Source organism: Brassica napus, chromosome C7 (assembly GCF_020379485.1).
Source record: "Brassica napus cultivar Da-Ae chromosome C7, Da-Ae, whole genome shotgun sequence".
NCBI classification, from domain to species: Eukaryota; Viridiplantae; Streptophyta; class Magnoliopsida; order Brassicales; family Brassicaceae; genus Brassica; species Brassica napus.
In genome coordinates, this window is record NC_063450.1 from 41,003,238 (window position 1) to 41,028,456 (window position 25,219).

Genomic DNA, 25,219 nt, shown 5'->3' on the forward strand with positions numbered 1-25,219 from the left:
ACACCATTTTTGGAATGAAAGAGTTTTGCAGAGAAAGAGGTTTGCAGAGAATGTGTTTAGAAAGATGAAAAAGATATTAAATGACAACAGAGTAGTATATATATTACGAAAATAATTAATTAATTTTTTGGTAACAGACGCGGCGTTCCATTACTACTCCTCGGTTTAAACCATGCGAATTAAATCGTTGCGACTCCTCGGTAGAATTAAATCTCCGACTGATTAGACCATATGAAATGAAGTAGGAAACTTTCTTGTCGTAGACAGAGTTCACTTAAATTTATTTTCGTGTTAAAACCATAAGTGTACGCGTGTTCGTACACCAACGAAGAGAGAGATGAGAATACCTTAAGTTCATACATTAATTAGTACAAATATGTATAAAGAAGATGTCTTTTCCGTGTCAGAAGGTAGCCCTAATTTCAAACTACGTTATGAAGCTTACGTAACCGAGGGGGTATAATGATGACTTCGTACACCTTCACCGAGGGTGTATAATGATGACTTTTGTACACATTATGAAACTACATTAATTCAAATGGGTTTGCTTCTTAATTGGATATGGATAGGCCCATTATGAGATAAACAGTTAAAATTTGATAGAAGAGTACAAATTAACCTTAATATAAAATTACATAACAGAGTACAAATTAACCTTAGAATCCCTTAACCTTAACATAAAGAGTACAAATTTGATAGAAGAGTACGAAAATTACATAATAGATCCGACAAATGCTAAGATCAGCGATCCACCATAATTAATTGCTTAAGCTCTTTGATCTCCTCACGCATTTGCGCAAGTTCAAATTGCAGCTCACGGCGGAGCGACACCTCCTCAGCATACTGACTTCTCAAGCAATCCAGCTCTTCCTCGAGGGCGGTAAGGCAGTCATGACGGATGTGCAAACCATCGTTCTACAAGAAAATATATTAGATTTGTTAGCTAAAAACAATACCATTTCCGTTAACAATGGAGGCAAATTTAAGTATTGTGAACTCCAATATTACCTTAAAATCTTTGCATACGTAATAGTTTCTTCCTCTGTCATCAGCTTCCACGGTGATAGCTCCACCGCAGATACACTTCGTTGGAATTTTGTAATTGGCATAGACACAATTGCTCACCCAGTCATACTCCCTTTTGTGATGCTTCATCTCTTTATAGTAAGGATCCGTCATTTTGTGGTACTGGTGAGTGTGGTGAAGAGAGATTGTTGAGTGTTGTGAAGAGAGATTGTTGGGTGTTCTGAATTCTACTTAAATAGTGCAAGATTGTAACGGCTATATTTTACTTCAAAAGCATTTCTAACGGTAAGTTGCTTCAAAAGCATTTCTACTTAAATAGTAGAATATAATATTGAGAGGGATATATTCACCATTTTTTTTTCAAACGTGTTTATTGGTTCATAGAATTTTAGTAGAATCATAAAAAAATGACACATTACAAAAAACCACATCAAGAGTTCATTACTCATCCGATTTATTACATTACAAAATAAAGAGTTACTTGAATATGATCACCAACCCAAGTAAAACTAATATAATAACCATTCCACCAACAAAGTATTCGAAGCCATTGGTTAACCTTGTTCTGTTTTCAGCTAACTCAGACACTATCTTCTCTAGCCTAACCAGCTTCTGCTCAGTCTCATTCTGGAGATCCTTAAACTTGTTAAGTTGTGGGTCATAGTCATTCCAAAAGGTAAGATAATCTACCTTTTCAGACAATTGAAGTGTGTGCGTATCCCTGGCTCTCATCTCCTCCATAACCGCCTCATCCCACCATTTATGAACATGACAGTCTCCATCATTAACATAATCACACGTGTAGTATCTTCTACCTGGATCATTTACAGTGCGAGATGTTGCTAGCTTAGGCCGACCACCACAGTAGCATGTCTGCGGGAATCCAAATTCGACCTCGGGTTGCGGAGGGTACTGAACCGTCGCAGCATAATTGTAATTTAGCTCAGCTTGGTCCCGACGAATAAGATCTTCAACCTCACGGTCTTCTGTGTGGCTGGAGTCATTCCCACCATAGTCCTCTGATTCGGAAGGCTGGCTATAGCTATAATCAAGTCCCATCTTTAGTATAAAAATAGAGTAAAGAGAGAATCGCTAAAAATCTGAAATATAGACGACACAAGCAGTCATACTTAAATAGATTGAGATTGTAACGGCTATATTATTATTGGACCACAATACAACGGCTACATTGTATTTAAATGTCTTTCTAACGGCTAGATTGGCTACACAGATATCGTACACCTCAAGTTATAAACAAGTTACATCAAATCATAAACATGAACACCATATTTAGGAATGACAATAAAACCATACATATCTAATAAATTCAAGAAGAAGCACTGCGTAATCCATATCTCATCAGTTCGCAAAATAGCATTATAGATGTGTTATTAGGAAACACCTAAACAATAACTCCCTTGTCAACAATACATAAAATCTCCTCCATCCATAACCCATCATTGTAGCGGTTCTTTACAAGACTTTTTGTTGTGACCTGAGATATGACATCGACTACATGTGTTTAGTTTCTTCTTCTTCGGCCCCTCCTGAAAAAAACATAACAGCCTTTATTCAGAAAATATCCATGACTACAGTCAGATGAGATTAGGTCGTACCGGTATTTCTCCTGCAGAACGTTTACGCTTGGTCGGTGGACGTCCTGGTGGTCTCTTCGTCTTTGGTGGTAACATGATAAGGTCACTAACCTCCGAAGGTATGAAAAGATCTTGCGGATCTGGAACCGGGAGTGTAACACCCTTTGTTGTTTCATTCCATGTCTTTTTTAGATAGGCGTCTGCAACGAACTCTGAGTGCTGCAAGTCCCGAAACATAGCCGCAGCAATGGCATGTCGACATGGTATTCCAACTTTCTGGAATTCAAGACATGTGCAAGACCTGGTTTCCAAATTAACAGAACTCCCGAAGCCGGTTGTTTTTAGAGTTACCTCAAATTCAAAAGCAGACAGAGGCATCACAGCGTACGCTCTTGCGTCTTCTAGATTGTTCTCCATCAACTCGTCAACAGCCGGGGGGATCTCACCACTCATTTTCGATATCTTTCGCTGTCTACTCACAAACCAACGACTAATCATGCGTCTGATGAACTCAAATAGCGCCATTATCGGGGAATCGCGCGCAGGAACTAGTGCTTTGTTGAGAGACTCAGCTATATTCGAGCTCATTAGATTGTACCGCTCGCCCTCAAAGTGTGACCTTGTCCAATGTCTAGGATCGATCTTCTCAAGATAATCCCAACAGCGCTTATCTGTAAGTTTGATCTCCGCGTAAAGTCTCTTAAAGTGGGATACCTTGAATACCTCGGCTGCCCTGCCAACCATTTGCTTCTGATTCCTTTTCTTGAATTTTGCGTCGACGTTTCTCTGTAGGTGTACGAGGCAGCACCCATGGTGTGAAAGAGGATACCACTTATCTTTAGCAACACATATTTGATTTGCTCTATCAGACACAATAGATAAATCGGAGCCATCTTCTACGATCTCTGTCAGCTTCTCAAAAAACCAACTCCAAGACTCGTTTGTTTCATTGTCTACAACAGCAAACGCTATAGGGAATACCTGAAAATTGGCATCTTGCCCACTTGCAGTTAGTAAACACCCTTTGTACTTCCCAAACATATGAGTACCATCCACCACAATAACCTTCCGTAGATGCTTCCACCCGTCAATGCAAGCTTTCAGCGCCATGAACGCGTACTTAAACCTTGTCTGACCCTTATCATCTTTTTCAGTTTTGATATTAGTAATGGACCCAGGATTTGCATACTTTACAACATAAAAATATTTCGGCAGGAGCTTGTAAGAGCTCTCTTCTGTTCCTTGTGCAGCCACAGTTGCTAACTCTTTTGCTTTCCAACATTTCCAATATGTGGCCGTAAACAAGAACTCACTCCGGAGCATCTCGGGTAATTCAGATGCGCGCGGTCCAGCTTGGAGCCTTTCATACTTCGATCTCATTAGTGCAGCTATTACTTTCGACGTCGCATGTTTCTTATATTGCGCTTTAGCATCAGATGTGCAGACATGCTTCAGTTGCGCCTTCCTCACCTGATATGTCGAAGATTCCCCCAATTGCTTAGCCATAACATAAAATTTGCAGTTTTTATCAATGCATTTCGCTGCGACGTAGTTAAACGCATGTTTGTGGAACTTGAACCTGAACACCTGCTTTAAGGCATAAATGTGCAAACTGATCTTGAATTCTTGCTTGCTACTGAATAGCTTCCCAGTGTACATATCAGCATCTGCTAGAGTGAAGTCAATATCATCGACGGTATAATCGTTAACTGCTTCGTTGTTAGACGAAGCTTCTACATCCTCAAATCCATATAGCTCAACGGCTCTAACGGATTTCATGAGTGATTCGTCATCAGCCTTATCCTTTTCACGACGTCTTCTTGCGTCTTCCTCACGGCTTCGAGACTGAGGTACCGGTTCGATAAAGTCGTCATCCTCGTCTTCTCCAACCAGGGTTTCATGTGTCTGACCACCCGAAACACACTGAGGTACCGGTTCGACAAAGTCGTCATCCTCGTCTTCTCCATCAGATGTATCATGTGTCGGTCTAGACGAAACACATTGAGGGACCTGCCCAACGAAATCATCACTGTCGTCAACTTCCCGAGTATGCATGTTGAACGGCTTTGGAGGAGTCTGGAGAACCAACATTTGGGAGCTGTTGTCCAAACTTGGGTCCTCTTCTTGATTTGGATCTGAATGATTCTCAGTGTCGGCCACTTGATCACTTGACTTGACACCTAAATTGTTACTTGCTTCTTCAATATTCTCCATCGAAATCCTAGATGAGCCTATGTAATCTCTACCCTCATCTACGTAATCTTCAAAAGTTGATGGTGGGTTTGCGGTACGCTGTTTGTTTGTAGATGAACCACTGCCTTTGTTTGAAGAAGGATTAGTTCGTCCACTCCTCGTTTTAGTCACCACCTCACCACGTACACCTCCATATGTTACGTTCGTTCGACCACCACCACCTACCCCTCCATCCTCATCCTTATCATCGTCCCATTCGCAATTTCGTCCAACAAAATCATGCCATAAATTGTAATCATAATCCTCATCGTCGGCATCTTCGCCTTCCCCTAACGCAGCATCTTCAGTCGTCTCCACTTTATTCTGAACTTCACATGCAGTTCCATCCACTTCACGCATCCCAAAACCATTTGAGGCATAAACTGCTTCAATTTCCGCAACTCCCATCAGAATTATTTCATCTTCGGTCAAATCAGTCTCACCGTCATTAACTTCATTCCGGGTGTGCACATCAGCAGACGTACTCCCAACTTGCATTTCGTTGCTGCTGGCAACTTCTTTGGACTTCAAAAGATTCCCCATTGGCCTCAGAAAATGGATTTTCCCATCTATTTCCTCTTTGAATGTGACAAATACGTTGATGTACTTGTCCACCTTACGTGCCGAAGTAAACAAGTCGAAATCCTTATCTTTGGAAATTTGAACAGGAGCTTCTCTTTCACCAACAGCACAAGATCCGTGTTCACCAAGCCAATATGACATCTCAACGGCAACAGACATTCCAACTAGACCGTATGACTCAATAATGGCCCGCTTCAAGTCTTCAACAGAAGTTATCAACTTCGCATAGACAGCCCTCCCCATACGGTCGCTATCAAGTTTAAAATCCCAGTCACCAGTGTCGTACATAATCCACCGTCCAGAGATTACAACGATGTATGAATCGTGAACACCTACGAAAAATAAAACATAAATTTATTTAAAAATTCAATGTGCTAATCAGAAGCAATAAATATAGTTTCGCACAAAAAAACACCTGAATTCCGAACACCCTCAAATCTGTAATAAATGATTTCAGCAATAACTATAATGTCATAAATGCAATGGTGTACGGCTTATATATGATTTACCTTCGATGCTAGATACAGAACACCCACCATCCGCCATACCCTTTCCTCCCTCACCATATCGGATGCAGCTCATGCCTCTGTGTGTAAAATTCGCTGCCTCAAGTTCCCTTGTTCGGTAGCCTTTTTTACTCCTCAACAAGGAGACAGGCAAAGAGATAGGGTTCGTACGTTTTTGTATTAAATAATTAATAGTTGCCCTGTTTTTAATTAATAAATTAAAGTAAAAAACATGTTTTCCAAAGTCACCAGTCATTAATGGCCATTCGTCCACCTTGGAGCCGTTGTTTTCCGCGAGAAATCATCACATATAAGGTCTTCAAGTTTTGGGGTCAAATAGCCCAAAAACGAAGCCCAATACCATGTTTCCTTCTGAAATTAAAATAATATAATATTCAATTTGTCTCTTACACGCACATCCGGCGCGCGTGTGTCGGTATTCCTGAGGCAAGTTTTTCTGGGCAAAAAACAGTCTGGTCCCACGAATTTCAGTTCAAAATTGTGAGGCAAAAAGGTTAAAACTGTCCACTTTTTCTTCTCTCTCCTACTAGGTTGCCCAACAACCTAATTAAAACATGGGCTTGCCCAAATTTCTAATTCAAACTTGTCCGATCTTCTAATTTTCCCAAAATAAAAAATGGAAGCTTTTGGTTTGGTTCGGTTAAGTTTAAATGATTTTGTTTTGTCCTATCTACATATCAATCGATCACCTACAAAACGGTTCGACCCGGACCCGGAGTCGTTTCAATTCAAATCTGGAGAAGACAGAGTGAGAAACCTCATCATCACTGAATCGCTCTCTCTCTCGTTCTTCTAGGTTACCAGATCTGCTTGTCCTCTATTTCTCTCAAATCAATCGGTAATTGCTCAATCGCCGACGACTTCAAAACCCTAACATCGCACGCGCCCCTTTCCAAATGCTAACACTCGTCGAAACCTAAAGGCTTCTCCTTTACAATCAAAAAGGTTTGTGGGTGAGAGACAATCTCCAACTCCGTACAAATGCAGAGCGTATCGAGCTCAGCTCCAACGCCAGAAGCCATATTAGAATGGCTTCAGAAGGAAATGGGTTACCGGAGCAAGTCCCATGTGCCTTCCGTTGATGCAATTAGGAAGGTTTGTAGAGGGAACATGATTCCCATTTGGAGTTTTCTGATGAACCGAGCCAAGTCTGAGAAGACTGTTGAGAGCATTAGGCGTAACATTACGGTTCATGGTGGTAGTGGGAGTAGTAGCAGTGATGCTAATCCGGTGAAGGAGGAGAGTAAAGCCAAAGGGAGGAGGAAAGAGAAGGCCTTTGCTGGGGAGAGTAGAGAGGCTGCATTGTGTGAAAGAGAGGCGGCTGCGAAAGAGGTGGAGAGGTTGAGAAACGTTGTGAGGAGGCAAAGAAAGGATCTTAAAGCTCGAATGCTTGAGGTTTCGAGAGAAGAAGCTGAAAGGAAGAGGATGCTTGACGAGAGAGCTAATTACAGGTTTGGCATCTGCACTGACAGTATTCATGTTTGGTTTTGAATCTTTTGATGACGTGTTATTCTTTTTTGTAGGCATAAGCAAGTAACGTTGGAAGCTTACGATCAGCAATGTGACGAAGCAGCGAGGATATTCGCAGAGTATCACAAAAGGCTGCAAGTGTACGTTAATCAAGCGAGGAATGCACAGAGGTCGAGTTTGGATTCTTTGAGTGATTTGTCGAGTAAGCTCAGCACTAACAGCGAGAGGGAAGCTGTTTATTCCTCTGTGAGAGGAAGCAAGTCGGCGGATGATGTCATTCTCGTTGAAACAGCCCGGGAACGGAGTATCAGGAGAGCTTGTGAGTCACTTGCGTCGCACATGGCTGACAGGATATCTAACTCTTTTCCTGCTTACGAAGGAAACGGGATTCATTCGCATCCTGAGGTGGAAACTGCCAAGCTGAGTTTTGAATATGATGGAGAAATATCTGATGAGATGAGAGGTGTTATAGTGAACTGCCTGAGTAGTCCTCCTCTACTCCTTCAGGCTATTGCTGCTCACACCCTACGCCTTAAGACCCTAATATCCAAGGAGATAGAGAGGGTTGATATCAGAGCTGATGCCGAAACATTGAGGTGCCTCTCTACTTTCCTTAAAATGCCTCTTCTCTAAGTGTGCAATTCTGTGTTAGCTGGGTATGATTCACTTGAAGGCACCTTGCTTGCTATTTCTACCGATTTCTTTAAAATGCCGAGGAGATGGTGCAACTTATTATGCATACTGATAGTTACTTAGTCTTAGTCTTAGTCTTAGTCGTTGGCAGCTAACTTTCATTCAAATATGTCTTATCTGGTTGATATAGGCTGTTCATAAGCTTGCTTTTCACTCGTTCGATCAATAATATCTATGCTTTTTTTTTTTTTTTTTTTTTTTTTGTCACGGAACAATAATATCTATGCTTAACTCTTTTTCTTTTACTGAATGAAATATATGTACCCTCTGAAATTCATGTTCCAGTGTATTGATCAGCTGATGAGAGTTATTTGATGTAAACCTATTCTACAGGTATAAGTACGAAAACAACCGGGTAATGGAGATTTCTTCTTCTGACATAAGCTCCCCACTAAGTTATCAGTTTAATGGTAATGGGAAGATACCCACAGATACGAATTCGAAAGGATCAAACAACCAGCTCCTTGAACGGCAGGTTGCTCTCCTTATCTAATTCCTTTTTTGGTTTCTTTCTGGCTATTTTCAGAATATAATGTTTAGAGGCTTACTGTTTAGCAATGGCTTAGTTCGCACTTGTAGATTTTTTTTTTGGGCTAGATGCTGCATTTACACTTGTTACACTGTATAATCTGCATTTAGAATCCATTCATCTCATCTTGTACGCATGCTTGTATCCAGAAAGCACATGTGCAACAGTTTTTGGGAACTGAAGATGCACTAAACAAAGCCGCAGAAGCTCGGGTTTTATGTCAGAAACTTAAAAACCGTTTGCACGGAAATGCTGACGCAGTTTCTTCTCATTCACTTGGTGGAGGCACGTCACAGAATGTTAAAAATCTTAGGCAGTTGGAGGTAAATGCCAGATACCACTTGGTTTCCAACTTTCCGTGATTTGAGTTAATTAATTTATACATTTTCATCCAGTTCTCTAAAAGACGTTTCTCTCCAACTTACCTCTGTCATTAATGGCCTATGCAATTGATACTCTTTTATGTTTAGCAACACCAGAGTTGATTATATATTCTTGGCAGTTGGACGTATGGGGCAAAGAACGAGAAGCTGCTGGGTTGAGGGCTAGCTTAAATACATTGATATCTGAAATACAACGACTGAATAAATTATCCGCTGAAAGAAAAGAAGCTGAACATTCCTTAAAACAAAAGTGGAAGAAAATTGAAGAATTTGATGCTCGTAGATCCGAACTTGAAACCATATATACTACTCTTCTCAAGGCCAACATGGTAAATTCCAGTTAATATTGTTATTTGAACTGTAAACATAATAATTATGATTGACTTAACACGTTGTGATGTCCGATCTTTGCTCAGGATGCTGCTGCATTCTGGAGTCAGCAGCCACTAGCTGCAAGAGAATACGCAATGGCCACCATAATTCCAGCTAGTGAGGTTGTTGCAGACATTTCGAAGAATGCTAAAGATTTCATTGAGAAAGAAGTGTCTGCTTTCTTCCAAAGTCCTGATAACACCCTCTATATGCTTCCAGCTACTCCGCAGGTCTGCATTTTCTCTCCCTATCTGTCTGATGATAGTCTGTAAGATATATATTACACAGAACTATATATTATTTGGATTGTACTGGAAGTTACAAATTGAAACAAGGATTCTTTCAACTGCGATTTTTCTATTCATGAAGCATAGAGGAAATTTAGCAATTCGTGGTTTTTGTTTGTTTCATTGCTGCAGCGGAATGGTTATAACTAGGTTCCGTGCTGTTTTATTTTAGCAAACGTGAATGTTACTGCTACCATCAAGTTCATATTGATTTCCCTTTTTCTTAATCAGGCCCTTCTGGAGTCTATGGGAGCTAATGGGTCAACAGGACCTGAAGCTGTTGCAGCAGCAGAGAAGAATGCTGCTTTGTTGACTGCAAGAGCTGGTGCGAGAGATCCATCGGCTATTCCTTCTATATGCCGCATTTCCGCTGCCCTGCAGTATCCTGCGGGTGAGTATCTTTTTTTCCCTCAATTGCAGTCACTGAATAGGGAATCCCTCGCAAAAATGATTTTGATGGCCAAAATTTTAAGGTGTGAAAACTATTACTATTCACTATCTACTTGAATGGCTCTATCTTATCCCTTTACCTGCATTGTTCTCATGTTGTGGTTTTAATGAGATGTAGTGCAATAATGTAAAAGAGTGCAAAAAAACTGAAGCATCTGTAGGACATCAGTATTAGAGATTTCTGTAACCAATTTTTCTTGCTTTATATAAAGGTTTGGAGGGTTCTGATGCAAGTTTGGCATCAGTATTAGAGTCTCTTGAGTTCTGCCTGAGGCTCCGTGGCTCCGAGGCATGTGTGTTGGAGGATTTAGCAAAGGCAATAAACTTGGTGGATATACGTCAAGATTTAGTTGAAAGTGGTCGATCTCTGTTAAGCCATGCTTACCATGCCCAGCAAGAATATGAAAGGTAAGTCGTGCTTCTATCGTGTGGATGCTGCACCCTTATCATCTCAGTTATGCCATATTACTTTTCTGCTTGATCCATTCTTTATGCGAGAATACAATGTGCAGGACAACCAAGCATTGCTTAGATCTTGCCACAGAACAAGATAACACAATCACAGAAAAATGGTTGCCTGAGCTCAAGACTGCGGTCTTGAATGCTCAAGCTTCCTTGGAGCACTGCAAACACGTGTGGGGTTTGGTAAGCAACTCAACTCCTTAAACTATATTAACCTCACTGCTATTATTATGATACTATTTCTCTTACCCCCATCGATCAAGTCATTCTTGATGTATGACATAAGGTGATGGGTTCCTAAGTGATCTGGACATGGTTATTACGGAATCAATAGTCATAGTTTAGGCACACTAATGATTGGATTGGGGTAATAAACAGCATTGTGTTGTATTTGAATGCAGCTGGACGAATGGTACGAACAACCTGCTGCAACTGTTGTGGACTGGGTCAGGGTTGACGGCCAAAACGTTGCGGCGTGGCACAACCATGTGAAATCATCCTATTGCCTTTTACGATAAGGATGAAGAAATATCTATTTGAAGGTTGCTCCGTGCAAGACAAAAACGAGAGGGTATTTACTATTTAGCAGAAGTCTATGGGAAACATTGATTCCCAGGCTTTACAAAGATTTCACCAAAGGTACAATGTATATATAAAACGGTACTCTTCTCCATAAAAACGATCCACTGTGTGATTATAGGTCTTGCTTTCTGTTCCCAGCATTGGTTTGCAAAGGGCCTCGCTTTGTATTTTGCGGGTTTGGTTATTGTTTTTACGCTTGCTGATTTTGTATTTGTATCACAGAGTTTCTTGAGATTGTTTGATTCCGTATTAAGTGTTGAGTGTCTTGTTGTTACAAGAATGAGTTTTTAATGACAGGTTCAGTTCTCTATCGTTACTCATGCACACGCTTGGATTATTTATTACACGGTGATGGTTCAATCATAGGTCTATACAATCCTTTTGGAATCAAAAACCTATCATTCAAAGAAAGAGTTGAAACCACTCATCTTGCCTCTGAGATCATTGTTCCGTAGAACTATGTTCATAAAAATCACTTAAACACACACTGAACTGTTGTAAAATTGATCACCAAAAAAGATGTCTCTTCTAATACACAAACCTAATAAACCAGGCTATAAACTAATTTTGAGAAAAGATGAAAATATTGCAACCCAAGAAGTGAGCTCTCCTAGTTAGATCTACTTGGTACGTAGGACTTGCTCGTTGTCTACATAATAAGCTATTGCATATTCAATCAAAAAACCAATTAAGCTCTCAGCTTATCTTTCGCCACCCTCAAGCTCTTCTTGATCTTCAAGCTGCCCTTCCTCCTTGTTGTTAGCTTCAGAATTTACAGTCTCATTGTTACTATTACTGCTCCCTCCACTTTCTTTATGACCAAAGAAAAACCCTGAAGAAGACAAGTCCTCTTCATCAAGATCCTCTTCTCTCTCTGCATTCTTATTATCCTTTGATCTTACAACACCATCCATCCCTTGCGGACAACGGTGTGTCACCCCAAGATCCGCTTCAATCAGTGAGACGTTTGAAACCCTATCTCCCCTCCTAATGCAAGAACATTCAGGTACAGGATGCGAAAGAAAACTAAAGGTTTTTGATCTTTTAGAAGATTCCACTAGACCCTCAAGTATACTTCTCTTCAGAAGCTTCCTAACAGATGCTATCCAAGTGTGATTCGCCTCATACATATGATCCCTTATCTCTTCCAAAAGCATAGCAGTTTGTTTCCTGCAGTTATGACCAAACGTCAAGATCACTAAACATTAATCTATGAGTATGATAATAACATTCATTACATTACATCACCTGTCTGGTCTAAACGTCTTAGCAGAAGCAGACTGATAAAGCCTATGACCCATCACCAAACTAGCAAAACTCGGATGTCCTTTCCCATCACGATCAAACCCCGGCACAAACACATCAGCTTCAACGCTCACAACGTAATCAATCGCTTCCCACAACAACTTATGAGCATTAGTTCTCAACTCAATAACAGTGTTCTCGGGCTCATTGTCACTCTCGGCCACCCAACCCCACCAACCTTCTATGTTGTAGTACTTTGGTCTAGCTGGTGGAGGCGGAAGAGGTTGAGGCCTTTGTCTTATGCTCTTCAACGAGTCATGCTTGGTTTCTTCCTCGACCGAAGGAGGTGTCTTTGGTCTGATATCTTTATGTTTCGACTCACGACCATACATTTTAGCCAGCTCCCATCCAGTACTAAGAGAAGTCCTGTCAACAACGTTTTCGAACATGCCGTGTAATGGAATTAACGTTCTTTGTCCTCCAAAAACCTCTCCTCCAGCTACGTATATGATTGTGTCCCATGAGTATCCATAAGCTCTTAGAAGTATACCAACCTGAGAGAGAAAGAGAGGTCCATTACAGGTTTTGTTACATATATGAAATAAAATCTGTAAATAAATGTATACTCTTGCTTACTTCTTCTGGCATCAAAGGACATAAGCCCTGGAGGCGTTGTTCAGCTGAATCTACAGAGAGTTTCCCTTTGACAATCCCACGTTTTATCATCCAAGCTCGTTTATGTTGAATCAACTCAGTATGAACATCCTTCAAGCAGCTCCAAAAATGCAATAGACATTTAAGTTCCTAACATACTATTTTTTTTCCAAGAACTACAATACGGTGAAACTTCAAAAGTACCTGGAAGAGTTCAGCACAGCCATGATAAGCCAAAGCTTCTCTTGTCATCCCTGGATCATAGGCGATGAAAGGTCTTCCCAAAGGTCTCAGCCTTTGCAACACTTTGGTGGAGAGTTCTTGAACCTCTTTCCTAAACTGTAAGGCGTGGAAAGCAACTCTACACCGCAGCCTCTGATACTCTTCAAGATTAGTAGGAAGTATAGCCTATATCAGAAGATATTCAAAGATTAATACTGTAGAGAAATGATTGTTAAGAAGGTGGGAGTTTTTGATTTTTTTGGTTTACTTGTAAGCATCCACCGTGAGGGACAACTAGTTCAACGACCGAGTGTTTAATGAGAACAGGCAGAACATGGTGTAAGTAGTAATAAGGGGAAGACCCGTAAGAGACTTTAAAGGAAGGGATCTGTTTTTTTCTCCTAGCCCATTTGAGATTCTTGGGGAGATTTTTAACAACTCTAACGTCATTTGCAAGTGAAGCCATGAAGTGCTCTTCATTGTATAGATATGCAAAGCTCTTAAACTGTGAGCTGCTCGTTAACAACAATGTATCAATGAAACTAGATCAAATAACCTAAGTCAACAACATCAATCATAGTGATTCAAGTCCGAACCTAATCCCTTTGCTGCTGGTTGTTGACTGGATCTCAGGAATAACCAGAGTAGCGTTAAGAAGACGAGAAACAGCTACAACGTCAGGGATCTAAAAAAATGACCAAAGTTAAAAGTTATGAGAAGTGTCACGCTTGATAATAATGTCAAGAATCTTCTTGTTCTTACCGAGTTTCTAATCTCATGGAAACCACCTTGTATTCTAACGAAAACAAAACCGTTTGTCCTTGCTGGAGGATCTGTTACCACCAAATCCACAAACAACATTAAAACACAATGAGATACTTAAACACAAAAGACAACAAGGTCAGCTACCATTCCAAGTTAAGACTTAACTCCAAAAGAACAAAATCTCAAAGATTCAGTTCAAGATCCAACAATGTAGGTAAGAGAAACATGAATTTAGCTAAAAAAGAAACAAACCTGAGTGGTAGCCTCTTGGAATAGCATAAGGAAGTAATGACTCCACATGCCTTGTTGGACCCCAGAGTCTTCTGTACAGTGGAGTCTGCAACATACATCAAAAAGGAAGTTCCAAGATCAAAAAAGCTAAAACACACATAAATAAGTACGAATCTTGATCCAATGTTTAAAATAAACTTTCAAAACTAAGAAAGGCAAGAGAGTCATTATTATTGCTACAAACAAAAATGTTACAACTTTTTTAAGGAAAGCAAAACATAAAAACGATTTCTATATTATCTTTGGAAAGAAGATGTGAGTTCCTGTGAAAAATGAAGATACTCACAACAAAAGATGAATGGCCCACTTGAGACAATTAAATAAAACTGGTTCTCTTTTGATTCTATATTAATCTCTTTTTTATCATCAACGATGGCGATCCACTTAAAACACTTGAGAAACAGATCAAAAAAGTTACATGTCGGTTGAATCTAGGATTATCGAAGACGGGTCTCCAGGAGAAGAGAGTGACGGGGATGGAGTAATCGGAGATGGAGTCGTCGGTGAATCCGGCGAGAAGAAAGTGGACGAGGAGAGAGAAAGCAGACAAGACGAGACCGAGGAGACCAATCCATTTCATGCGAGACTTGAGGAAGAACACTTTACCTTCTCCCTTCATCTCGATTAAACCTAAGTCTTAGTTAATGGTGAAGAGCATAGCAGAGACTAGAGTCGAAGTAAAAAGTCGAAGATCGGAGTTGAAAAAGACACGTGTGAGAACATGTCTGGTGAAGTAGATCGGTGTTGATCGGACAATGGGTTGTTTGGTCTCTCTGAAAAGTCTTCTTACATTGAATTTACCTTTTTATTTATTTTCTTTATGTTTTCCCCGACGCGCTTGTATCACGCGTGCATCTCGCTTGTTAATTTTAATCTTAAACCGAGAAGTCTGGTCCGGTTCTGTGTTTTCTTCTCGTTTCCCCCGGTCGGAAACGCGAAATCAGTTCTCAAATTTTTCAGTATTCTTGTTCGGTTTGATTTTCATTTGGTATGATAAAAATGAGATCGTTAAAAATTTACAAGCTAAAAAGAAATTTACAAGCTGTAATACACTGATAAAAATAAAAATAAAAATAATAATAATTTTCAAGAAACACAAAATAAATCTCGTACTTGTGCAAGATTTTTTTTTGTCATCTGCAATAATATTATTAAAATTCTTGAAAAGCATTACACTAGCTAGTGGGATGACTCAACTTGTCAAGAATAAGAAATTAGCATTTGAGAATAACATCAAAAATCCATCCAAAAAATGGGTGGAAATGTTTTCGACAAGGTTTAATTTGGAGTTATAGACGGTGAAACTTTAATAAATTAATAATGTTGGAACTACACCAAAACTATAATTTTTTATTAATTTATAGAGATTATTAATTTATCGATATACTAGTTGAATCGAAAACTCAATTTGGAACTATAAAATTATATTATTTTATAGAAATTTTTAGTGTATATTAATTTATAGAGTATTAATTTAAAAATGTTATACCTTATCAGACACAATAAACATCAAACATCTATCTGTTTGTGGACTCGGTTAACATTGGGTTAAAACGAGAAACGATATTATTAACCCCTATTATTAATTGTAAAACGCAGAAACTATGGATGGTGTTTGTCGTCTATTGTGTTATTAACATTTTGGTCTGGAAAATGAGGTGATGGAAGAACAAAACGTGCTGGGTACGGATTTGATAAATCAATTTATGATTAGTGGGTTTTCTCGTCTGTGACAATTTACATTGCAATTTGGGGGCTTTATGTTTGTTGTGAATTTAGTGATTTGATAAATATATAGTTGGAGCTTTGCGTATGATACCAAATGAATACAATTCTTTTGAAATATAACAAATAAAATAACATGCTAAATTTGTTCTTTTTTAATTTGCGTGAAATTTATGATTTTATATTGTTAGGCCATGTTTATCGGAAAGTTATTAGGATGAAGTTTTTACCGTAATATAAGAACCGTCTTTTAACTTTAACTAAGAAAAACTAAGAACCGTCTCTTAAAACTCTTATTTAAGAGTATGTTCTTAGTTTTTTTTAGTTAAAAGTTAAGAAACGGTTTTTATATTACGATAAAAATCTCACTATAAGAACATCGAATAAACATGCCCTTACTTTACTATACGCAATACCAGACCCCTATTAATTTAAGATTTTGCCACGACATCCCTGTTAAAATATTATCCAATTCCATTTCAACTTGACTGCCAAGGCCTCTTTTAGAGGTGGAGTAAACAGATCTAACTGGTTTATTCGATTTTACTGCCGCAAATAGGCCGCAACAACAGTTTTCTTCTCTTTCATAAACTTTTTCATAGATATGCATTTGGACAGAACACGATTTATGAAATGATGGTTAGCGATTATAAAATATATCACGTTCTAAAATGAGAAAAATTTGAAAAGAATTTGGACACATGTGAGAAATGGATATTTTTAGTGGCCACAAAACCATCCTGAGAGCCAAAAAGTTCATATACTTTATCTCTTGTTAGTTCTTAATCATAAAAGCAGAACAACTATGCATCCACATGTTTGAAAAATGTGATAAAATAATTAAATGTGAACAGTTAAAGACTTCGTTTTAGGTTTGACTCGTAGATTGGGAACGGTTTAAATAGACTGCTAAAACATATTTTTTTTTTCATCGGCTTATAGACTCGTACTCATTCTGTGAATCACATCGAAAAATCTGCATCCATGTGAACGACGAAAGACAGTTATTTCTTTACACTACGTGCAAAGCTATCCGCCTTTGTATTTTTCGTTCGTGGTACATAGATGATCTCTGGTCGGAAGAAACTTTATTTCAGAATTTTTAAATCTTCCAAATAACTTGCAAAAGCTGGTCATTCTTCTGGTTCTGAAACCATCTTCACCAATTGAGAATAATCCATTGCAAACGTAACCTGAAACAGCCGTAAGTTTCTCATACATTTCATTGTCCAGAGTAGCGCTTTCATCTCTGCATGTAGAGGAGAAAGACTACTTCTAACATTTTTTGCCTCCATCATCCCATCAAATCCTTTTACAGTACTAAACCAATCTTGTCCGGAAAAAGTATCATTCTCCTTTCAAGAACTATCTGTGAAACACCGCCTTCTAAAACATATAACTAGATTGTAAAAATAAGGTGTTTATTTATAGTTTAAATAACAAATACTTTCTGTTTCAAAAATATAATGAATTAATTTTTTTTAAAAAAATATAAATGTTCTAATAGTTTAGTTTATGGTCTTATGATATTTTACAGTTCTTTATCAATTTACTTTTAGTTGTGTACGCTTGGAAAGAAGAAAATTATTTATCGTATTTTAAATTTAATTTTCTATTATTTCAAAAGGAAATATATAGTTTACAATTTTGTTATTTTTAAGCTTTTGTAAGTTTAGATATATTATTTTTAATTTACTATGTTATTTTATTTATCACCAGTTTTTACTATTTAACTTTTTAATATCAAATATAAATAGTTAACTTAATTAGTCTCCTTTGTTATTATCTTCTATCATTTGTAATTATTTTCTAATCGTTTAAATCCAACCGTCGAAATTCTCATAAGCGTCTTATTTTCAAAGCTACATTTAAAAAATAAATAAATTGTTGGTGTTAATTCATGTCGGGTTTTATAGATAAGTTATTGAAAGTTGCCTAATAAAATGACAAAGTAATTTTATTAAAATATAAATGGTTAAAGTAAAACTAAGATGAAATTGGTATCGTTTTCGTTGAATATATGTTTTAAGCGAAGGGGTCGCTATCAATATGTCACGTTTACCACGCTAAATGATCCAAATATTTTTGTTGTAATAAAATAGTTCGGATATTACAAATTTTAGGTGTCCATTAATGTAAAGGAGCCGAATTGAAATAAACTAATGAAAGATACTTAGCAAAGCATCACATTTTGAGACAGGATTTGACTCATTGTTCGTATCTCCATTAACATTTTGAAAACTCTTGTCAAATATTTATTTATATTATCTACCATATATATAATTTTCTCATATATATGTTTCTTATTTTCTGATCAAATCTCCACTTTTATTGAGAATCTTGGAACAACTATGGTTCTTTTTTTCTTATAAGCCAAACAGGCCAACATCAGCCCACCTTAAAATGTGGATAACTGTGATAAGAAATTATGTTGATTTGAGTTAAACTCTTAAAGTTAAAAAATTTCATAAAACAATTATCAATTAGGGTAATTTAAATTAATTGTTCTCATATTTGTAGTTTTATTATTTTTGATACTGATGTGTGCAGATTTACATGAAACATTTCCAAACTTTAAATGAGAATAATAAGACATATATAGATTTTGTAACATACAAACCCTTTCACAAAAAAAAAGATTTTGTAACATTGTATTGTACTGCGTTGTTGTTATGTTACTTACTAATCGAATTTAAGTCTGAAGGATGTTATTAATATAAATAAAATAATAAATGCAAAGTAGCATACTTATTACAAACTACGGCATTCACTCATTAAGCTATGTCCTCCGCAGAAAGTAAAGCTAAAATCAATCAAATTCAAACGTGCGTGTTAGTCATATAGGTTCACTTTATTGTCTGATTAAATACCTAAATAGTAAACCCTAAAATTTATTACCTAACCTTATACCAAAATATAAAATATGCACTATTATGATATAATTTATTATTTATATTTTTAAAATAGTTATGAATTTTAATATATCTAAATTAATCATTCAGTTATAAATAAGGGTATATTAGTTATTTTTAATTTTGTTGCATGTTATTTTACATTTTTTATCTTGTTTACTATTTTTTTGTAAACATTTACTTTTATGCTATTTGAAGATACATTTTTAATTAAGGTATTAATTTCAGTAATTTAATTGGTATTTATAAATATATGTTCTTTAAAACCAATATTTTCTCGATTTAAACTGATTCAAGCAATAAAAAGTGCAGAATATTAAAAGAGATAAGAAAATATATAAGAGATAGTGATACACAAATAGAGAGTAGAAAATATTTTTCATACCCTTTTAGTAAACTTTTTTGTACGGATTTTCTCTCCCCCAGCTTTGTCTTACGGTTTTGCTGATTGATAACAAAAATAATTATATACGTATAGTGAATTTAACATATAATTTGGGCGTATAGTGAATACCGTAGATGGTGGTTACCTAGCAAAACCATTATTATAACCTTTATGCTCTTAACCAAGTTGTTTCTATACGTATAGTGAATTTAACATATAATCTGGTGCATGGGGTCACGTCGCGATGATGGAACCTACGGGCGTTTCCGTTAAGGGCTCGACTAACTGGTTCAAACCCACCGGTTGCGATTGCGTGAATTTGCGGATGCGAGTGGTTACGGTTTCTAACGATTTTAAGAGATTTGTGCGACTGGTTCTGCGGTTAGAAATTGATGCGTTTGCGGGATACTTATTACTGGTTAACTACCAAATTCAGCAGTGGTTAAATAATAAATTAACAATATTTACATTTTATATAATTATAAAAATATCAAAAATCATAATATTATAATAAATATAAAAATTATATTTAGAAAGTTATAGTTTTAATTTTAAAATTATAGAAAATATTTGTATAGTTAAATTTTATAATATTAATTAAAATATAATAGATATATTTTGTATTTTTATAATTTCAATTTAATTTTTTTATTGAATATTTTTATTTTTGTATTTATATTGTTTAAAAAAAAGAAAAAAATTATCATCCCGCAACCGCAAACGCCAGCTGGAACCAGCTTTTAAATTTATCAAGTTTAGAGCGGTTTGAATCGGTTTGAAACAATTTGAGTGATTGTTGCAAAACGCCAACAACCGCTACCAACCATAAAACTACGTTTACGGATGATAGCGGGAAACCCTAAATAATCATCTCTCTCTCCTTCTGGTCATGAATAGTCGAAAGAACAATGATAAAAAGAAAAGTTCAAAGCACAATGAGATTAGCTAAAACTTAAAAGATAAATGCGAATACGATTCTGCGCATTACTTGAGTCATGATATTTTAGTCACGAGTCACGATATATAGTCACAGCCTCATCAAACCTTTATTTCATTGCAACTTCTAAAAACTACATAAAGACAAGTATCTACATATATCTATATATAGACGCACACATATACCGATACATATATAATTAATTATGGTGAAGTTTGATGCGAAACTATGGAAAGCTGTGTTTCTGATGTCGTTTATCAACATTATGCTAAGCGTCGTGAACGTTATGTTCAAGAAGATGCTTAATCAAGGTATTAACCGTATGGTCGCCACCACATACCGACTTGCCGCAGGAACTCTGTTCTTAACACCGTTTGCGATTTTCTTGGAAAGGTATATGTCTTTATGTATATTACCTAGTCGCATCTTTCGAACACGGACCTTGTTATGGCTTCCGTAGAGTCCACGGCAGGTCCTGAACATAAGCAAGTAAAATATTGACATGTCATCCCAAAATTTTAGATGTAAATACAAGTCTTTAAACTTGTAAAACATATTTTTATCCAAAATTTTGTTAAAAATTATCTATCTCCCAAAATTTCAGAGCTTACTAGAGTCACATGTCTTCTTCGTAAGAGTTCAGTTTATCCAGTCTTTTCTTGGTTTGTTGATTAGTTAAGATTTTTGAAGCTTTTTCGGATAGAATATACTATTTAAATTATAAGTGGCTGTCTTGTTTATTCGAGTCTCTTGTTTACCATTTTTTTGTCAACGTCTTGTTTACCGGGTTTCAGTCTCTTTTGCTTAAAGTCAAGAAAATTTAATTACAACTCTTTTAGAGGAAAAAGAAATATTTGTATTCCCATAGGAAAGAAAATTAATTTGGTTTTTCATTTTGTAGACATAACAGGCCAAAACTCACGGGTAGGATCTTGTGTTCACTTTTCTTTAGCGCTCTTCTAGGGTAAGTTTCTTTTGATATAGTTTCAATAATTAGGGATATTAAGAATTCGTCTTAATTTACTATCTTACAATGTGCAGGACGAGCTTGGTGCAATACTTCTTTCTTATAGGGCTACAAAATACTTCTTCCACTTTCGCCTTAGCGTTTAGCAATATGGTTCCATCGGTCACTTTTGCTTTGGCTCTCGTCTTTAGGTAATGAAAATGATCAAAACACATTTCTACAATATTTGGCTCCTTCTTTCCTCTAACTACCACAATTATAAAATATATTAAACAATAAATGATTAGGCAAGAGACGTTGAACATCAAGAGCAACATAGGACGAGCCAAAGTGTTAGGCACAATGATATGCATATGTGGAGCTTTGGTGCTTACGCTTTATAAAGGAACCGCACTAACTCAACAAAACGCTCAAATGCAAACACAAACATCAAATAGTTCACCTACTGCGGTAACACAAAAGTGGGCAATGGGTTCGTTCATGCTGATCATATCAATCTTAGTATGGTCATCATGGTTTATCATTCAAGCTAAAATATGCCGGATATATCCGTGCCAATACACGAGCACCACTATCCTCTCTTTTTTTGGTGTGATCCAATCTGCTTTGTTGAGTTTGATCTCGGAGAGGAGCATATCCATGTGGGTCGTTAAAGAGAAATTTCAAGTTTTAGCTTTACTTTATTCGGTAAGTAATCAAATTTACTATTTACTTTTCCTACCAAATATATTATATCTACACATTATGTGCATTTTAAGCTTCTTATGAAATAGACGGAACTTAGAGTATCTCCCATATTATTCTATTTTTTATTTAAATGAAATAACTTTATAATAGAGTTGAACTTTAATCCAGTCATGTTCTATTGTAGAGCAAAAATGAAGTAATGATTAAAAATAAATGTATTGTTCGATTTATATATTTATAAAGTAAATCCATTTTTATTATATTATGCAATAAAATGAATTACATAATCGGAGAAGAGTTTACTCTAAATTTTATCTTAAAATGAAAAATGTAAAAATGTAGTAGGATTGAAGATGATCTTATTGTTACAATGCATATACAAATAGTTCAACGGTCTACAAGTTGCAACAAAACAGAAAAGAAAAAAAAAATTCGTTTTCATTTGATGTTTGGTTTTACAATTTACACTGACAGCAAAGCTATTATTAAAACACTTAAATTTGTGATTCCATGAAACCGTTCTACATTGACTTTATGCGTGTAACTATGATCGATGCTCTATGCTTGGCTAGGGTATTGTGGGATCGGGATTGTGCTACGTGGGAATATCGTGGTGTCTCCAGCAAAGAGGTCCGGTTTTCACGTCTAGCTTCATCCCTTTGATTCAAGTCTTTGCTGCCATTTTCAGCTTCTTTTTTCTTCATGAGCAAATTTACTGCGGAAGGTAACCTACTATTTTCTTTCTACTTATTTTTAAATCTTTATGTTAATAGGCTTTAGTTGACCAAAAAATGTTAATATGCTTTATATATCTATTAGTTTCAACGTACGTACAAACAAACGATTTTAAAACTGAATTTGGTCAAACGCATCATATTTACAATGTTGTACACTACATATTAAAGTATTCATATTGACTAGTACATAGAATATGCCTTTACAAAAGTTGTAAAGACCCTTTCATCTGCGTGGCGTATCTTTTGAACGATTGGAATTAAACCAAATTGATGCATATTGCATCATACTGATTACCGAATAACAAAATTTTAAAATTAATCAACTTTGAGGAATATCAATCAAAACTTATCATGTTGAATAACATAATATGTGTCATATATAAATACCTTTGACCGATATGTAGGTTGGGATTTAATATGAATCTAAAATCATTTACTCAGGAGATATAATTAATTTGATTGGCTGTTTTTGCTAACGGTAGATATTAAATGGTTCTTTTTCGTTTTGTTACTAGTAATTTCTGACAAGTAAAATGTATATGTGGTATGACAAAAAGTGTGATAGGGTCAATGGTCATCATCGTGGGACTTTATATACTTTTATGGGGCAAAAGCAAGGAAAATCCTGCCCCAGTGACCAAACAAGCACCATTAAATCTCGATCTTGAAGGTTGTGGGACTGCTCCAAATGAACCTAATAGTACTGCCCATCCAGTATCTGGAAAATAATTACTTTAAAATACATTTATTGTCAATGAATTGTAAGACTTGAGTATAATAGAAAATCATATTAAAAAAATGTAACACTAACTGTATAATAGAAGGTTTATACAAGAAAAACCTTAGTATGTAAAAAATGTATCATAGTTAATACAAAAATGTAGCACTAACAGTTATACAGAAATAAAAGTACAAAGTTCAGATTTCAGATTTCGAGTTACTGAAAAGAAAAGTTAGATCAGTTCTTTTTGCCAATGAAAAGGTTATATTATAGTTTAATTAAAAGTTAAATCATAGATGTACTAAGAGAAATCGTCAAATGCCCGTCTAGCTCAGTTGGTAGAGCGCAAGGCTCTTAACCTTGTGGTCGTGGGTTCGAGCCCCACGGTGGGCGTTTTCTTTTTAATTATTTTGTATTGATTTTGCCGTTTTTGGTATATCAGGAAAGGAAATATGTATCTGAAGAGACGAAATCTGTGATACTATGATAGTCTTAAAGAAGGTTTACAAGACAAACCTTAGTGGTGTCAATATCTGCCAATAAACTGGTCCTCTTGTGACTTGTGCTCTTCTGCAGTAACGGCAAAGATATCTCGAATGAAGACATGCACACTACTTTTTACCGAAGTGTTCTTTGTACAAAACTTTAGAATAACAATAAAGTTCGCTTTTATAAAGATTGAGAAAAAAGTGTTCTTTGTACAAAACTTAAAATGATTACCGAAGCTTATAAGCGTAAGACTAACTAAAGAAAATATACATATGCTACAAATATTACAGGTTATGTCTAGGAGGATGACTTGCCGGTCCACGATAGTCATCATAGAAAGCTACAAATCGACCAGAAGCTTTCTTCTTATTGGGTTTCCATTTAAATGAAGAACTCTTGCTTCTTTTATGAAACCCTACTTTTCTCTCCATCATCAAATGTTTTGATCCACCTGAAATTTTCGAAATCCATTCATCATTATTTATCGCCCTCACTTGCTCTTTTTTGGCTCTAGCCAGTGCAGTTCTCATTGTTCTCCCGTACATAAGTTTCCTCGGTGCAGAAATGTTGGCAAAGTCATACGATTCCTGTAATGGTGTATAAATTGATATAATGGATTGCTTCCATTTGAAACATACAAATTATGTGAGTATTATATTATGAAAACAAACGTATACTTTAGGATGTAGTATCGATGTATCAGGACTCTTGTGACCAGCATATCCTCCTATCAAAACAAATCGAAAGATATAATCTAAAAGAAGTTATTATTAGCTTTTTATATTAGGCTAATCAATTCAGAAAAAAAGACAAAAATTATGCAAAAACGAGTAAGGTAGCTAAGAAAAGTTAAAACTAGGGATATTTATCTAAAGGCACCTTCATGAGCATAGACTAGGATACGGTCCTCTCCTAGGGCTTGAATGATTATAAGGAAGGATAGTATTATGGTTGTGAATCTCATCATGATTATCGAAGATAGATTCTTCCAAATTATCTATCTATCTCTCAACCTTCTCTCTTGTTTTTTTTTGAAGAAGATACACATATGAGGGAAGTGATGCTTCTATTAAATTAGTTATAATTTTTTTTTTTTGGTCTCTCATCTCATGGATGTAAAGAAGACCCGAGTCAAAAGGGCACGGTTTCTGTCGTCTAGTAATAACAAAAAGAATTCTTCTTGGTGCATCTATATTATTATACTAATCAATCATTTATATATCTTATGTTGGCCTCTCGAAGATATAAAGAAACCACCTTATCGTGGTGTGATAAATGAAAGGTTTTCCCTG

At 36.4% G+C, this 25,219-nt stretch overlaps 3 protein-coding genes and 1 non-coding gene across 5 annotated transcripts; 3 read left to right on the forward strand and 1 right to left on the reverse strand.

The window, feature by feature from the left end:
* The first annotated feature begins 6,670 nt into the window (after positions 1-6,670).
* LOC106410472 (AUGMIN subunit 5) lies at positions 6,671-11,502 on the forward strand. Its single transcript, XM_013850973.3, has 10 exons — positions 6,671-7,413; positions 7,486-8,028; positions 8,459-8,600; positions 8,804-8,977; positions 9,157-9,366; positions 9,454-9,639; positions 9,928-10,087; positions 10,359-10,554; positions 10,659-10,791; positions 11,010-11,502. Exons 1-10 carry the CDS (start codon positions 6,944-6,946, stop codon positions 11,124-11,126), a joined length of 2,331 nt encoding a protein of 776 aa, XP_013706427.2. The 5' UTR covers positions 6,671-6,943; the 3' UTR covers positions 11,127-11,502.
* A 160-nt stretch (positions 11,503-11,662) lies between these two features.
* BNAC07G49130D (O-fucosyltransferase 27) lies at positions 11,663-15,325 on the reverse strand. Its single transcript, XM_013850974.3, has 9 exons — positions 14,786-15,325; positions 14,329-14,413; positions 14,074-14,144; positions 13,908-13,996; positions 13,580-13,823; positions 13,294-13,497; positions 13,072-13,200; positions 12,439-12,989; positions 11,663-12,360 (listed from the first exon to the last, which is right to left on the reverse strand). The coding sequence occupies exons 1-9, from the start codon at positions 14,984-14,986 to the stop codon at positions 11,892-11,894; spliced, it is 2,043 nt and encodes a 680-aa protein (XP_013706428.2). The 5' UTR covers positions 14,987-15,325; the 3' UTR covers positions 11,663-11,891.
* Positions 15,326-20,368: 5,043 nt separating this feature from the next.
* Positions 20,369-23,839, forward strand: LOC106409977 (WAT1-related protein At3g30340). 2 transcript variants are annotated; one of them, XM_013850502.3, is made up of 6 exons: positions 20,374-20,719; positions 21,228-21,290; positions 21,368-21,484; positions 21,581-21,980; positions 22,553-22,704; positions 23,275-23,837. In XM_013850502.3, the coding sequence occupies exons 1-6, from the start codon at positions 20,532-20,534 to the stop codon at positions 23,444-23,446; spliced, it is 1,092 nt and encodes a 363-aa protein (XP_013705956.1). In that variant the 5' UTR covers positions 20,374-20,531; the 3' UTR covers positions 23,447-23,837. The 2 variants fall into 2 exon arrangements, with proteins under 2 accessions (XP_022563104.1, XP_013705956.1); XM_022707383.2 differs by lacking the exon at positions 21,228-21,290 and having other exon boundaries at positions 20,369-20,719; positions 23,275-23,839.
* Positions 23,759-23,831, forward strand: TRNAK-CUU. Its single transcript has one exon. It is a non-coding gene; the product is annotated as a tRNA-Lys (tRNA).
* Positions 23,840-25,219: the final 1,380 nt, after the last annotated feature.

Coding starts and splice junctions, on each gene's coding strand:
- LOC106410472 (XM_013850973.3), top strand. CDS start 6,944: ATGCAGAGCGTATCGAGCTCAGCTCCAACGCCAGAAGCCATATTAGAA. Junction 7,414..7,485: donor GACGAGAGAGCTAATTACAG/GTTTGGCATCTG, acceptor TCTTTTTTGTAG/GCATAAGCAAGTAACGTTGG. Junction 10,792..11,009: donor GCAAACACGTGTGGGGTTTG/GTAAGCAACTCA, acceptor ATTTGAATGCAG/CTGGACGAATGGTACGAACA.
- BNAC07G49130D (XM_013850974.3), bottom strand. CDS start 14,986: ATGAAGGGAGAAGGTAAAGTGTTCTTCCTCAAGTCTCGCATGAAATGG. Junction 14,414..14,785: donor ATCCTAGATTCAACCGACAT/GTAACTTTTTTG, acceptor TGTATGTTGCAG/ACTCCACTGTACAGAAGACT. Junction 13,201..13,293: donor GCTGTGCTGAACTCTTCCAG/GTACTTTTGAAG, acceptor AGCTGCTTGAAG/GATGTTCATACTGAGTTGAT.
- LOC106409977 (XM_013850502.3), top strand. CDS start 20,532: ATGGTGAAGTTTGATGCGAAACTATGGAAAGCTGTGTTTCTGATGTCG. Junction 21,291..21,367: donor TTCTTTAGCGCTCTTCTAGG/GTAAGTTTCTTT, acceptor TACAATGTGCAG/GACGAGCTTGGTGCAATACT. Junction 22,705..23,274: donor GAGCAAATTTACTGCGGAAG/GTAACCTACTAT, acceptor TATGACAAAAAG/TGTGATAGGGTCAATGGTCA.